Source organism: Heptranchias perlo, chromosome 6 (genome assembly GCF_035084215.1).
Source record: "Heptranchias perlo isolate sHepPer1 chromosome 6, sHepPer1.hap1, whole genome shotgun sequence".
Classification (NCBI taxonomy): Eukaryota; Metazoa; Chordata; class Chondrichthyes; order Hexanchiformes; family Hexanchidae; genus Heptranchias; species Heptranchias perlo.
Window position 1 is genome coordinate 15,957,872 of NC_090330.1, and position 15,351 is coordinate 15,973,222.

Here is a 15,351-nt window from a genome sequence, read left to right on the forward strand (position 1 = left end):
ACACTACTTTGTGTATCCTATCCCACACCAAATTCCACTCGCTCATCACCCCCGTCCTTGCTACCTACATTGGAACATAGGTACTCAGGAACAGGAGTAGGCCATTCAGCCCCTCAAGCCTAATCTGCTAGTCATACTAGATTATGGCTGATCTTTGGCTTCAACTCCACTTTCCCGCCCGTAGTGTATTTGGATTTTCAAAAGGCATTCAATAAGATGCCACACAAAAGGTTGTTACACAAAATTAGAATTCATGGGGTTGGGGGTAATATATTAGCATGGATACAGAATTGGTTAACTGACAGAAAACAGAGAGTTGGAATAAACGGGTCATTTTCAGGTTGGCAGGCTGTAACTAGTAGGGTGCCGCAAGGATCAGTGCTGGTTTCTCAATTATTTACAATCTATATTAATGACTTAGATGAAGGGATCGAGTGTTGTTAAAACTGGACAGCTATGTGGTGTAGGAAAGAAAACTGGAGCCTGGTCTTTAGTTGCTGCCAAGCCTTCATTCACAGAGTCTCCTCTTGCACAACCCACACCCTTGCTAAGCTCTCCTATAAAAAAGATCCAAGTCCCCAATCGATACCCACCACCTAAATAAAATTAACCCTAATTGATACAAATCATACAATTAACAAGTGTAATGTATCCAAGTTTTCTGATGATACAAAGCTAGGTGGGAAAGTAAGCTGTGAGAAGGACACAAAGTCTGCAAAGGGATATAGACAGGTTATGTGAGTGGGCAAGAAGGTGGCAGAAGGAGTATAATGTGGGGAAATGTAAGGTAGGAAGAGTAGAAAAACAAAATATTTTTTAAAATGGTGAGAGACTATTAGCTGTTGGTGTTGAGGGATTTGGGTGTCCTTGTACATGAAACATAAAGTTAACACGCAGGTACAGCAAGCAATTAGGAAAGCAAATGGTATGTTGGCCTTTCTTGCAAGGGGGTTGATGTACAAGAGTAAGGAGGTCTTGCTGCAATTGTACAGGGCTTTGGTGAGACCACACCTAGAGTACTGTGTACAGTTTTGGGCTCCTTACCTAAGGAAGGATATACTTGCCGTAGAGGTGGTACAACAAAGGTTCGCTAGATTGATTCCTGGGATGAGAGGGTTGTCCTATGAGGAGAGATTGAGTAGAATGGGCCTATACTCTCTGGAGTTTAGAAGAATGAGAGGTGATCTCATTGAAACATATGAGATTCTGATCTGGCTTGACAGGGTAGATGTTGAGAGGCTGTTTCCCCTGGCTGGAGAGTCTAGAACTAGGGGGCATAGTCTCAGGATAAGGGGTCGGCCATTTAGAACTGATATGAGGAGAAACTTCTTCATTCAGAGGGTTGTGAATCTTTGGAATTCTCTACCCCAGAGGGCTGTGGATGCTCAGTTGTTGAATATATTCAAGGCTGAGACTGAAAGATTTTTGGACTCTAGGGGAATCAAGGGATATGGGGATCGGGCAGGAAAGTACAGTTGAGGCCAAAGATCAGCCATGATCTTAATGAATGGCAGAGCAGGCTTGAGGGCCTACTCCTGCTCCCATTTCTTATGTTCTTAATTACGTATAGTCGCCTTTTTGCTGTCCTCATTCATTTCTAGAAGCTAGTTTAAACTTTCAGAAGTAATTTTCTCCATAGTTCCAGGGTACAAATTGCCTAGTAATTTTGCCTCCTGTAAATTTGAATTATGACAGCAAGACGCATTAATGTCAGATCATAACACAGCTCTTTGCCTCCATACATGAAAATTTAGAATGAATTGCCAAATTCACCAGCTGACATACAAAGAACCCATTTTCTGTGAAATTGGAGGTCAATAATTTTACTAAAAATGGTGGTGTGAATACAAACCAGGTGATCTCATTTCGCACACACACCATTAACATTATCAGCAGGAATTTCACCCCTGTTCTCACAAAAAAAGTCCCAAAGGGATTGGCAATAGAAATACAGAAAACAAACGCATGGAGAAGGTGAGATCACTGTATGCAGGAGGGAAAATCCTGTCAGTCACTGCTTTGTTTCTTGTATTATTTCAATGTTACCTATTGAAAAACATTTAAAATATGATTGTGCAGTTTATTCTTTGAATTGAGGGACCATGACTTAGGTTGTGCATTGGTGACATCACTTTTTAAAAATTATTTTGTATCGAAATTACTGCCCTTTTATTGATGTAATTTAGAGAGTGATTGATAATAATGTAAAGAATGAAATTAACTCAGTTTGACGGAAGGTAAACAGTAGGTACATTGTAATTTAAAGCTTTGCTCAGTCACTTACTTCTGTGCTTTGCTTCTAATTGTGAAAGGCAAGCTTGCATTAAGTGCTCTTATAAAGTATGACAATATTTGAGCTTTGGGATCCTCAAAATAGACATGGTGTATTCTAGCATTCTGAGTAAGAACTTCAGCCCCAGAAATTACCAGAGTCACTGAATGGATCCTATTAAGATCAGGGCTGCAACACGATCCTGGATGGGATGGTGCTCCTGCATTCATTTCATCCCTCTCAGGCCATCTGCCGAAGCAGCAATGCACAACCACCGTGGACCGTACACAAGCGCAAACCGTGAATGTGAAGTACTTGTCTCCCGGGTTGCTAGCAGCAGTACCAGGGAGATCAATCCTCCAATCCAAGAGACTCCCAGACAAACAGAGAGGGTTGAAAACCCTAAACCACCTCCAAAGGCCACTATATTCTTTCCATGAGGTGCAGTGCCCAAAAACTGAATGCAGTACTCCAGAAGGGGTCTGACCAAGGCTCTGTACAACTGAAGCATCACTTTTGACTACTTTTTATACCTGCGCGCTAGCTTTTCATGATTTGTGTACATGGACACCCAAATCCCTATGCTCCTCCACAGTTCCTAATCTATTAAGAAAATAATCTTTCTCGGATCCAAACTGTTGACCTTGCACTTCACCACAATGAACTCCAACTACCAACATTTTGCCCACATAATCTGTCTATGTCCCTTTTTAACTTCCTGCTCCCATCTACACAACTTACTGTGCCTCCTAACTTACTTGCAACCTGCAAACTTGGTCCTCCAATTTAAAATTCCAATCTTTGTGTTTAAATCTCACCATGGCCTTGCCCCTCCCAATCTGTTACCTCCTCCAGACCTAAAACCCCCTCTTCCCCCAACTCTCCACTCCTCTAACTCCAGCTTCTTGTCCACGCCCACCTCCTTTTGCTCCACTGTTGGCTGTGCTTTCAGTCAACCTAAGCCCTACATTTCAATAACTTCCTTAAATCCTCCATTCAAAAAGGACCAACATAAATACAAGTTGTTGCTTACAGCAATAAGAATACTGGTTGTTTTTTTTCCTCCTTAATCTATGGCCACAATTTTAGTAATTTAAGAATTTTTTCCATCCAAAATACTGTAACATCGAGTTAAAACCAGCTGACTAGCTCCCAGTTATCACTTCACCTTCCAATACAGGTATCTCCATTGGAAGATTGAAGAAATAATGATCTAATCAGTCATAGAACTATGGTTGAGTGCCAAATATAGTAATGTCTTGCATTGAAATATCAAGATTTATTAAGACTGTTCCCCTCAAACTTATTCCGTCAACTATATCAACTGTAGCCACGGGCAGGTTGGCAACCTACTTGGAGGCTTCCATCAACGCAACTCATATTCAGCTGCTAGATGGTGCACGAGAGCAATCCAGCAACAACTTGTGCACTTCTTATTCCTTTCCATTGTGGGAGATGCTTGGCTTTCATCCAGACGCATTCACTACACAATGCATTGAAGACACAGCAATCATCAGAGTGGGGATTTAAAGCTATGTTTCTCCACCCCATAGTGCTGTGTGTTGGTGCTTGAATGCATAGTACCATCATGTTATCTCAATTCATTTGAAATCGAAGGTCAATTACCAAAAGCACAGAAGTGTAAGAAATTTAACATATCCTTGAAGTAGGGTATGGTACCATAGTGGTTATGGTATTAGACTAGCAACCTAGAGGCCAAGAGTTCAAATCCCATCATGGCAAATTGTGAATTCAATTGGTGTTAATTTGTGGGCACCAGAAAAAGACCATGCTGCCTTTTTCTTGTAAAGGCCAGCTGATTCACTTATGTTCTTCAGGGAAGGGAACCTGCCTATCCTACCCAATCTGGCTGAAATGTGCCTCCAGTCCCACAATATATGGTTGACTCTAAAATGCCCTCTGAAATGGCCCTCACATTTTCTCAGTCTTGCCAGTACAGCGCACATCCTGAGAATAAATAAAAAAATTAAAAAGCTCAGTCTTGGAAAAGCTTGAATTCTCAAAGCACTATGAGGAACTAGCAGCTCACTGGTTCATGTATTTCAATTGTCCCCATCAACTGGTATTGTCCCAACTAAACAGAAAATAACAAATGTTGCACCTATCCACAACCAGGGATCAAATTCTAACAGCACCAGAACAGCCAATTCTGTCCAAGTTCACGGGAACCAGAGTGAAATAGAAGCTTTTCTAAAATGTCAACTATAATCCCCAATTTGGCTTCAGAGCACATGAGCTGGATTGAGATACTTTCCAATTTAGGGGCCAGAAACACTGATTGTCAAGCTGAGGTCGAAGTCTTGAAAATTTCCTGTCTTAAGTAATTGCAATATGTGCATTATACACGCTGTTATTCAAAATGGCTGTTAAAAGAGAATCATTGTTTTTGACTTTAAAATAAAAATGATCTACCACCGAAAATAAACTATTACATTTTAGTACACATGGATACTTACCCATATAATTATCTTCCTCACTAAAAACTCTTACAGGGAAGCGGCTTCAGATGCTGTGTGAGGTACCGCAACTCCAACTGTGGTACAACCAATATCAAATGGACCTTAAACTCATTAGCAACCTTTTCGATAGACTTACCCATTCTTCCTCATGCCAACTAATGTGCAGGGAGGAGCGGCTGTTCCTGCCTGTCCACTTGGCCATGAGTGTATCCTGGTCATTCCTGAGCATCACTTGGTCTGTTTCTCCTGACGGGGATGATTTGGAGGCGATATAATTGGGTCTGGCAGCATTAAGGGCTTCAACTGCATTCGCCAGTAACTTACAGTCACAAACGGTAACAAGTTGCCTTGTCTATGTGAAGAAACAGGATGTCAAGTGAAAAAAAAACTCTCTGGAAAGTTAATATTTTTATACCTGAAGAACATGGTTAGAATTTGGATTGCTTTATTTTGTGCACTCTAATAATGTGTTATTTATATTTGCATTAGAATTTTTGAGATATTCATTGGCTATACATCGACAAACTACATCCTAGGTTTAAAATGAAAAAACACAAGCTTATATTTTGATTAATTATCTCCTATGAAGAAGATTGTAAGCGTCAATGATTAAATTGTACCATCATGCCTTTTATTTTAAAACATCAAGAGTATTCTGTGGTTACGTTTTCTTCCTTTTTTTCTTCTTCATTCTGATGTTTTCTGTTCAAGTAACCAGGTGCACAGCCTGCTCTAAGGCTGTAAACAAAACTCCCTGTAACGAGTCATTAGGATGCGTTGGGTATCACTAAGGTATGGCACTTCCATCCAATTTTCCCCGCTGAGAGACGTCATTGTCTCTCCTATGCTTCCCCCCTTGATCGACAGAGCTCTGCTCAGATCCGAGAAAAACAGGGCTTGGATCTTCATATATGGCACTGTTCATTGGCACAGCTCTACTGTGCCACATTTCACCATTGACCATGACTTTCTTCAGTGATCCAGAACTACAGACAATACCCAGAAATATCTGATTTTATGTACAATGATTATAACAAATTAAATATGAAATCAACTCAACTGCGTAGCTTCTAGATCTCCTAATGCACTGTAACATGTCCATGAGTGCCGACTCATCTGGGGGTACACAGGCAGCAGAGGTGAGGTAGAAATGAAGGTCTAATTGATTGTAATCAACAGGGGGAATCACTTATGGGTAGAACCAAAAACAGGAAGGGATCCAACACATTGGGGTACTTTATTGGTCTCCTGTCTGCGGTGACTTAACAGAGGATTGTATGTATATGCAGATCAGGGAGACCTGTAGAAAAATGTGATATGATGTTGCAGAGTACTTGATGATTAGTCTACATGGATCCCTATAACCTCCATTTTGTTCCCAGATATTGATCCAATGCCTTTTTGAAGAAGTTAATTGACTTAGCGTCAACTACTTCTGCTGGGAAATATTCAAGCCTCTCTCTTTATTGGGCAATGAAGCAGAACGGGGCTTAAAAATGGAGGGAAAATAACTGAGGCAACAAAAATTAAAATTAGAAAGTTTATCTGGGTCTAGAATTTAAGTCTCATCTAAAACAGTAAAATTTTTGTTTGTGTTTCTCTTTCCATAATGAAACCCCAAAACTTATATTTTTGAAAGCCCCTTTACTATACCATGTTTAACATCCTTCTGAAAGTTAAACATGGCATTGTAAAAGGACGTTTTTATTTTTATGGTTACCTTAACTACCAGTAAGGAGAATGGCAATGTCTTAGGTGACAGTGTTGGCTGCTTTGCCAAGGAACTCCTGTGGTAACAGGGGCTGCACTTAGACTATGTAGCTCATCAAGTGGTACTGCAGATGAAGCACCCTTTTCCCATCTCCTGTGGTCGAATAGTTGGTCAACGTTTTCTATCTAGGCTCACAAGTGAAGAATAGCCACTTGAGCAAGGTACCAGATAGTAACCAGCATTTGTGGCAGCATCGGTGGTGGGGGGCAGAGAAAGGAGAAAATAAGATATACTGTGCAATTATCACCAGATATTTGGTGGAAGAACTACCCAGCATTGTAAACACTCAGCAAAGCAGCACAATAATTAAGTTAATAAAGACTAGTGCAAAACATATGACATTACTTAGAGTGTCTGAGAATATCCTGGTTTCTAAATGTGGGGCTGTTAAACCTCGACAGCAACCTGCCTTTCTGTTCGTAGTAGAGCCAGAGATGCTCACCTGTGACCAGGTTTCTCATCCAAGACCCCTGTCGTGCTCAGCAGGTGAGTTTCTCTCGCTGTCTGTCCTGCCACTCAACTGTCTTTTCCAAAGCACTCAACTAGATTATTTCTCTCCTCACCCTTCCCACTGGGTTTATCTTCTTCACAACCCCCTGTTGAACACTCTCTTTTTCTCCCCTTGCTCCCCACCCCAAGCAGGCCATCTCTCCTTCTCTTTGTTCCCTCTTCAACTGGGTTGCAAAAAAAAAGGTTTATCTCTATACTCTAAGGAAGGAAGGAAGATTGATCAATCATTCAGAAGTTTGCCCATTAGAAATGGTTCTGGGATGTAATTGATTGCAGGGACTCTGCAATATTACAGCACCATCACACAGGTATAAAACTTATAATATAGAAAGCTTTATTTACCTTGTCTGCCAAAATTGCAAGTGTTCTTTCAAGGCCATTTGCAGATCTCTCCTTGGCTGCTCTTGATAGTCGTTCTGCATAGTAACTGACTTGTGTTTTAAGGGTATTAATGCTTGCTATAATCTCTTTAGCTCTTATTATGTCTTGTGGTATGTATATTATAGACTGGGAACTAGATGATGAACTGTAAGAAAGAAGATGAATACTGTTTAGGAAATTATCATTTAAATGTCAGGTATAAATGGTTATTCAGATGCACTTTCCTCCTCCCTGTATCCTCAGTGTGTTGAAATCAACGGTCATCACAAGTCTCCTAATCTAACTTATTCCTTCCCAGGACCACAAAATTGTGGAACTCTATGTCCCTCCCTTCCCCAACTCTACAAGCTTTTAATTTTGCGAGTCTTTTTCCACTCCTGCTGCATACCAGGAGCAACCTGGCGGCCAAGTGACCAATGCTAAACTTGGAGCGTAAATTGGGTATCAATGCTTGAACTAAATCCATAGCGAAGCAGAGAGAAACTCTTTTCCAAACACTCTCGCTCCTCTTTGCTCTGGTGTTAGGTCAAGCCTGACTTTGGATTCAGGCTATATTTATGCCATAAAACATAAGAGTTGGTGTGAAGCGAAACCGCCTTGCACTGATGCTACAGTTGTGCAACTGCACACGGACTGGCAGCAAAAGATGTGTCACACAAGCTGCTGCGTCCTTCTATCACCACAAGTTGCACTTCAAATATAAAAAGCAAAAAATAATTATCCAGAAATTCAAATTAATCGACTGAATTAAGGAAAGTAGACTGTACTCAAAGATATTTTGGTGGCTTTGTGGTTGGTAGAACAGTCAAACGTGAGTACAATTCAGCTCCAATATTAGAATATTTATGTCACTTGTCTAAATATAGTGTGAAAGCCCTAATATAACAAGGTTATTACTGCATTGAAAACCATTTATAAACCTTACAGCGAACTTGCATCTCTTGATCCTGGATTCAATACAGTCCAGAGCCATGAGGACCTGTAGACTTGATGAGGATAGTCTACACCATGACGCAGCGGCCATCTACAATCATGACTGGTGAACAGTTATTTGTATTGTAGCCAGACTTATGTCAGGAATACAAGAGCTGTTGCAATCCGACCTCAACATTCTGCATCACTCTAAAAATCCATACAGAGCACCACAACAACACTTGACACACTGCTTTATGTGAAACTCTCACCCTAACCCAAACACTCATCACCTGAAATTGGATCTCTTGTAACAGAATTAATCTCGAGTTACCTAAGTTAGTATGGTTGTTGAAGCAAGCACAATTTGTCCTAGTCTTGCTGTATCCACAATCACCTTCAGGGTCAAACTTAGGAGGTATCTATTTTTTGATTCCAATGCATTGTCTCCAGTATATCCTCTTTATGTCACGTAAAGGAAACCTCCCTTAAACATGTCATAGTACGGATCCCAAACAGTGTAACCAGTTGTGAAAATTATTGATGAGAGAGACTTATCAACAGTAACCACTTGAAATCAATCCAGACAATAAGCTAATCTCTCACATGCGAGGGCAACATTGGAGCCCCCACATTGAATCTGCATTCCACTGCTACACTCCTCCACTGCATTGAGTGCTCAAACTCATCCATGTGGTGCAGGGAGGCATTAGATTGAGACCAGGGGCCCGATTTTACCAGGCCTGCGGGTTTCCGGCGGGTTGGGTTTCGGGAGCGTGGTCAACATGCTCGGTGAAATTAGTGGGTTGCCCGCACGATCGTAGCAGGCAACACACTAATGGGATCCAATTACCTGCTCCTCCGGGCTCTGCGCTGCTGGTCTGCACGTCGGGCAGGCTGCGCATGCGCAGTACTATCTGTCAGCTGGAGGCTCTCAAGTTAAAGGGGCAGTCCTCCACTGACAGATGCTGCAACCAATAGAACACATTACAGCATGGAGCAGCCCAGGGGGAAGGCTGCTCCCAGTTTAATGATGCCTCACCCCAGGTATCATCAGATGGGGTGAGGAGGAGGGGGAGGACAGAGATCTTCCTCCCGGCGGGCGGGAGAAAGCGGCCTGCCTCTGCCACCAAGAAGGCCTGGCTCGAGGTGGCAGAGGAGGTCACCTGCACCACCAACATATCGTCCACCTGCATACAGTGCAGGAGGCGCTCCAATGACCGCAGTAGGTCAGCCACAGTGAGAACACATAGTCTTTCCCCTACACTCCGTCTGCCACAACACTGCCCCCACCCCACATCTCCTTCGGCACCGCCAACACCACTCTGTCACATCACCCCTCATACCCACTCAAACCCCATCCTCATCTTACCTGCACCTACTCACCTCGCCAGTACTCACCCGCCACTAACACGTAACCCAATCCTCATATAATCTCATGGCTCTATCCCATACGCACCCTCTCGTGCATCTCCCTCACGGCCAGCCTCACTCAACCTGCCACCACCTGTGCTGCAGCCACAGGGCATGCATCACATATGTGCAGTAGGCAGCGTAAGGCAAACGTGTCGTGAGCATGAAGGGGATGCACAAGGGTGTTTGAGGGTTTGTCATGGGTGTTACCTATATTGAATTTCAGAACAACTCACATCACACATTATATTGGCACCACCACTGCCATGTCTCCGTGAATCCTGTCTGTTTTGTGCAATAATGCCCGCTCCTGGGTATCACTATGAGGACCCACCACTGATGCCACCCATTGTGTCACTGCAGAGTAGGTGCAGGTGTATTTGCAGGGCTCTTCCGTGCAGACGACTGAGACATCGGCGGTGTACCCGGCTGCACCCTGGAAGGATGCGGAGGAGAAGTTGTGGAGGGCAGTGGTGACTTTGGCAGCGACAGGTAAGCAGATGGTGCTGGGGCCAGCCAGGAGCAGCTCGGCATGAAAGAGGCTGCAGATCTCCACGACTACATGTGCACTGCCTCCGTGTGCACTGCTGCTCGGAGGGGTCCGGGGAGCTGCGCCTCGGTCTGTGGACCCTGTGGCGAGGGTAGTGCCCTCTGCGACGCGTCTCTCTCTGTGGTTGCCCTCCCTCCTGCTGTACAGGTGGATGTGTCACAGCACTCTGTTGCGGAGCTCCACGTGTCAGAGGTGGACGGCGTGGATGGCGAGGCTGGTGATGCTGTTCGCCCTCCGAGGGGGTCATGACTGCAGCTACGGCGGCCCCCATCCGCAATATGTACATCTGAGGGGGTCCGCAAGGTAGGCACATGTCTCCGGACCCTGGGGTGAGTGTGCAGGTTGGTGACTTTGACCGTCAGGAGGAGGGTGGTGGAGGCCACACTTTGTCCCAAGTGACAGAGCGGCCTCCTGCAATGGGTGAGGGTCTCCCCCCCCCCCCCCCCTCAACCTGTTAAATGGACCTTTGCAGCTGCCACAGGCTGACGGCTGCAACACGTCCAGTTCAACTCGGACTGTTTCCCCCAGTGTGTGAAACAGTCCCATGTTTCTCCAAAATCACACACAGTCCCATAATCAGGTCAGTTAATGACCTGAACAAGCAAAATAAATACACTCAAGTGGCATCCCGCTGGCTTTAATTGCCTGCGGGATTCCCACCAGCGGTGGCTACGCACGCACCCCCGCACGTCACCGGGGAACCCGGAAGTGGGCGGGATCGTGGCGCGATCCGGTCACGTGCCTGGATATCGGGATTTTCGGGGCCCCCCCGCTGGAAACGCACACGAAACCCGCCGGTAAAATTGAGCCTCAGGAGTTTCTATCGCAGGAGGGGGATAAACCCAGAAAGAATATCTCGACTGGCTGCTGTTCCTTCTGGTAGCTGATTAAAAGCACAGGTGCAGGAACCGACGGAGACCTGACTGGGGAAGAAATTAACAAAAAAAGTTGAAAGTCTATTAAGAGACCACTTGCGGCAAGTCCTGCAAGTTACTTATGAGGTTACACACAGTTTTTTTTGGTATAACCCAATAAAGTCAATACCTCTTGATGCATGCATGATGGCTGGGTTCAAGCTTTTTTTTTTGAGTTAGGGGATGCAGCTATTTTGGACACGGTATGCTACAATACAATACTGAGACACACAGGTATTTTTGATTACATAGCAACATTATGTAACTCTTTGGTATTTTGAAAAAAAACATGATTCACAAATCTCTTTTTTTGGAAAATGGTTAAATGTGGAGTTCCAGACAAACCATGGTTAGTGCCCGAGTGAGGGGGTTATGGTATTTTCAATGAGGACACACATTTTGGTTTGGAAAGTAAATGAAACAGGAGGTAAAATGAATGTGGAAACCAAACAAATAATCTTAGCTGTCAACAGCTAGGAACTCACCAACCCTCCTCATAAACGCTGAGGGGAAAAAATAAAACAAACAGAACAAAAACAATTGCAGAAGAGTGTTACAAGCATTGTTGCTCAACATCAACAAATAATTAGCAAAGAAATAAAACAAACCGTACTTTTAAATTCAGGACAAGCAAAAACAATTTATTCACTTTCGGAAAATTTATGCAATAGTAATTTTTGCCCAAAACCAAATTAGCATTTAGGTTTCAGGTTTCAAAATGATCTGCGATCTTTATAAGGTGTAAGTAATTATTCATATTAGTTGACAAAAGTGAAGAGATGTTAGAATACAAAGACAGCAGGTTCATTGAGAGGTCAACAGCTAAACAATTTGAATATAGGTACACAAACTAAATTTTATCCTTTTTTGTAATGATGGCAATTTAAAATGTGTGTGTGATTGTGAATGGCAATATTCTATTTAAAACAAATTTTTCGTTCAACTCCAATTTCAACAAAATATTTGTTTTTCCTCTCAATTTTCTCCCCTCCTCTCCTGAAAGCAGACATCTCGCTGGGTTATAGTTCCACTGGTGAGGGTTGTCCTCTAAGTAGCTCAAGTGGCCATTATTCATGCATGAGCCACAATAGCCGGTGCCAGCAGGCTACCGCACATGCACATTTCCAGCAGGGGTCACTGAATAGCAATCAAGAGCAGGAACCCTGGTCAAATTTCCCTTTTCCAATAAAGGGGCCATGAAGCCAATTGTAGCCTACCACTGTCCCAACTAACTCACAGACCAGGGATCGAAACGGGAAGATTTATGGTCTGTATGGATCAGCTGTGCACCAAATAACATTTCCAATCCACCAGGGGGAGCTAATAATTGTAATTTTGTGTAGATTTATCACTGCAGTATTAGTGGTTTTACAGCATCACGATGGGCAAGTGGAAATCTTTCAGAACTGTTAAGGTGAGAGATGCAGAAGTTTCCCTGAATCTGGTACGAAGTGGCAAACAGGAGATGAATCAGCAAAATAAATGAATGGTTCAGCTCCTATTTATGTCGATGTGTGAATTTAGACCATTAACAAAACAAACTCCCAATAGTATAAAGACCAACTTGCTTCAGAGGTGCTTTAGCAGGTGGTGAGGATTCACAACTGGCACATACAACTGTCCTGCTGTCTTTTTTTAAAAAAATAATTTAAACCGGATGTACCCACAATCAAGTTCCTGTGCTCAGCACAGTAAAATGGAGATCAATGAACAGGGAAAAAAAAAGTTCTCTCTTCTGTTTAAAAGATACGGTTTTTAAAATGTTTTTCACCATTTCTAAACTGCAGTTTACTACAAGAGTAAAACTGCAATTGAACGTATGTCCCATTTAAACTGTTAAAAGGGAGATCAGTACAGCAGTGAAAGACAGGAAGGCTGTCAGTAGGTCTGATTTTCTCCCAGCCATACTACAGCCGAGGTGGTTTCACCAGGAGTCAAGGCTTTTCAGTGCCTAGAGCCACATACCAGCTGCAGCCTCTAAAAATAAACAAGGTATAAGAATAGATTGGATTCTTAAAGATAGATATTCCCTCCTTAATTTTGCTGAATTAAAAAAATGAAGCAAGGAACAGAAAAGCATCAACTAGTGAGCAACTGCATGCTACAACTCCTGATTCTCCAGGGGGAAATGCAAGACAAACTTTTCAAACAATTTGGATTTTTAAATTCTCCTGAACTTACTTTTTCTTGGCTTCCACAAATTTGACCAGAAGTTTCCGTAAGCCACCAGTTTTGAAAGCCTGGCAGTGCGCTGCCGGTGCTCCGATAGTAATAATGTCATAGGTCTGATCTGTGGCATAAAGAACATATAGAACTACCGGGTTAGTGAACGGATGCAGCCTAACAGGAACACCACTTGGATTTATAACAATTAAAATAAATGGCTCAAAATGGTCTACATTTCCCCACACATCAAATTTCTCATTTCAACTGTTCCACGATGAGTACGCTACCAAGGCAAGGTCAGACATTTCCATGCAGGGAAAGAAAAAGGTCGTGTCAGAGCCACCCGAGATGATTCACTCAGGTAACAACTGCCCAAAAAGACAGTATAGACCAGTGAACAGGTTATCTACTTATTTAAAGGAAATGTGTTTCAAAGCTGATGAACAGAAAGTTAAGGAATTTGATGAAAAAGTTGAAAAATCGACAAAGAGGAGGAAAATGAAAAAAAGAGGGCACCTTTGAATGAATTTTAAATTCTAAAAATATTACTTACTAATGGAAACATACGGTCTTGTCCAAGCTTTACATTCTGAAGCTCTGTCACTGGAAGACTTAGATGATTGTCAGTTGGTGGAAACATTCCACAACAGAGTAAGATGTTAGGATGGAGTATCCGCTAGACAGCTTTGGTTTTATCAGCGCAATCCACCCGCACCAGCGTAAAAGTTCATTGAAAATCAAGCGCAATTTACGTCCAGCGTAAATCAAGTTTCTGCGATCTTTTGCGCAGGTTCAAAAATCATCGTGCCCGAAGCCAGCCCTGCCCACGCTCCCAGACTGAAAAAACTATGATGGCGCGTTTGCGCCGATTTCTCCCGTTCGAGGAGGGTCTTCAAATTACCCTCGTTTTCTTAGGCGCACAGGCACTAGTAGGCACATTTTAACATATTAAAAAATATTTAACTTACTAAGAGACTGACTAGTGTACACCAATAAAAGTAGGAAATGGTTCAGTCCAGTTTTTTTTTTAAAAGTCATTTTCATTGATTTAAAATCAGGTTACTCACAGGGGGGAGGATTAGACATTTGTTAAAAATGCTTATTTTTTGTGATAAACCCATTTTCAGCTGTATTAATAAGAGTGCTAACCTGGTGCAGTTTTAAGTACATCAATGATTTTTTTTATTGCAAAAAAAATAAACGATTACGCTCTGTTAAGCTGCTGGATTGCACTGGTTCATGGAAAATTTTACTTTTGTGATTATGCAAATGCATTTTAGTGGAAATTTGAACCGTAACCTAACCAGCGCAATTTTTGGGCACAATTTCCACTCAATCACCGATTGCGCCCAAAGCGGAAACTCTACCCCGTTGTTTTCAACCAAAGAACAAACTCTCTAGTGTGAAAATAGATACATCAATTCCTAAAACTTTCCTGATTGCAAAAAACATAAAAAATAAACTTTCATGCTTCAATGATGGATCTGTCTTGAAGTATATGGAGGACCAACTAACAAGGAAGGAGGCTATTTCCTAAAACATAAAACTCATCAGGAAAAATAAAGTATAGGGAAGTAAAAATTGAAGTAAATATGCACTAAAGGTAGCAATAACTTTTTTAACTTCAAAATACAGTTGGTGACGATCAATAGTAAAATTGAAGTAACCTATCAAAGCAATTACCTGTCCCAGAGTCATCTTGAACCCGCATCCGCTGTATATGCAAGTTAGTGGGTACAAATTCTAATTTCTTCTCAGCTTTTAAACTGCTTGCTTTGAAAGATGGACCTACGGTGGACAATTTTAAACTAGTTAGATGGAGCTCTCAATTAAAACACAAAAGAAACCACCATAGTCATACATCGGTTAGATGCTATGCTTTTAAAGCTCTAATTATACACTCGCAACAGTTGGTTGTTTTGTGAAATGAACTTTAACAGCCTTCAGCAACAGCCCAGCATGAGTGGATAATTCATTTCCCA

The 15,351-nt window shown here is 42.4% G+C and overlaps 1 protein-coding gene across 10 annotated transcripts in view; it reads right to left on the reverse strand.

Annotated features, from left to right (window-relative positions):
• LOC137322774 (inositol polyphosphate-4-phosphatase type I A) overlaps positions 1-15,351 on the reverse strand; it is a 179,046-nt gene that overhangs the window by 41,976 nt on the left and 121,719 nt on the right. For all 10 annotated transcript variants that reach the window (XM_067985816.1, XM_067985819.1, XM_067985812.1 and 7 more), the window contains 4 exons: positions 15,053-15,157; positions 13,385-13,493; positions 7,376-7,559; positions 4,889-5,104 (listed from right to left, as the gene is read on the reverse strand). In XM_067985816.1, the coding sequence (XP_067841917.1) occupies positions 4,889-5,104; positions 7,376-7,559; positions 13,385-13,493; positions 15,053-15,157 (614 nt within the window). The remainder of the gene's footprint in view (positions 1-4,888; positions 5,105-7,375; positions 7,560-13,384; positions 13,494-15,052; positions 15,158-15,351) is intronic.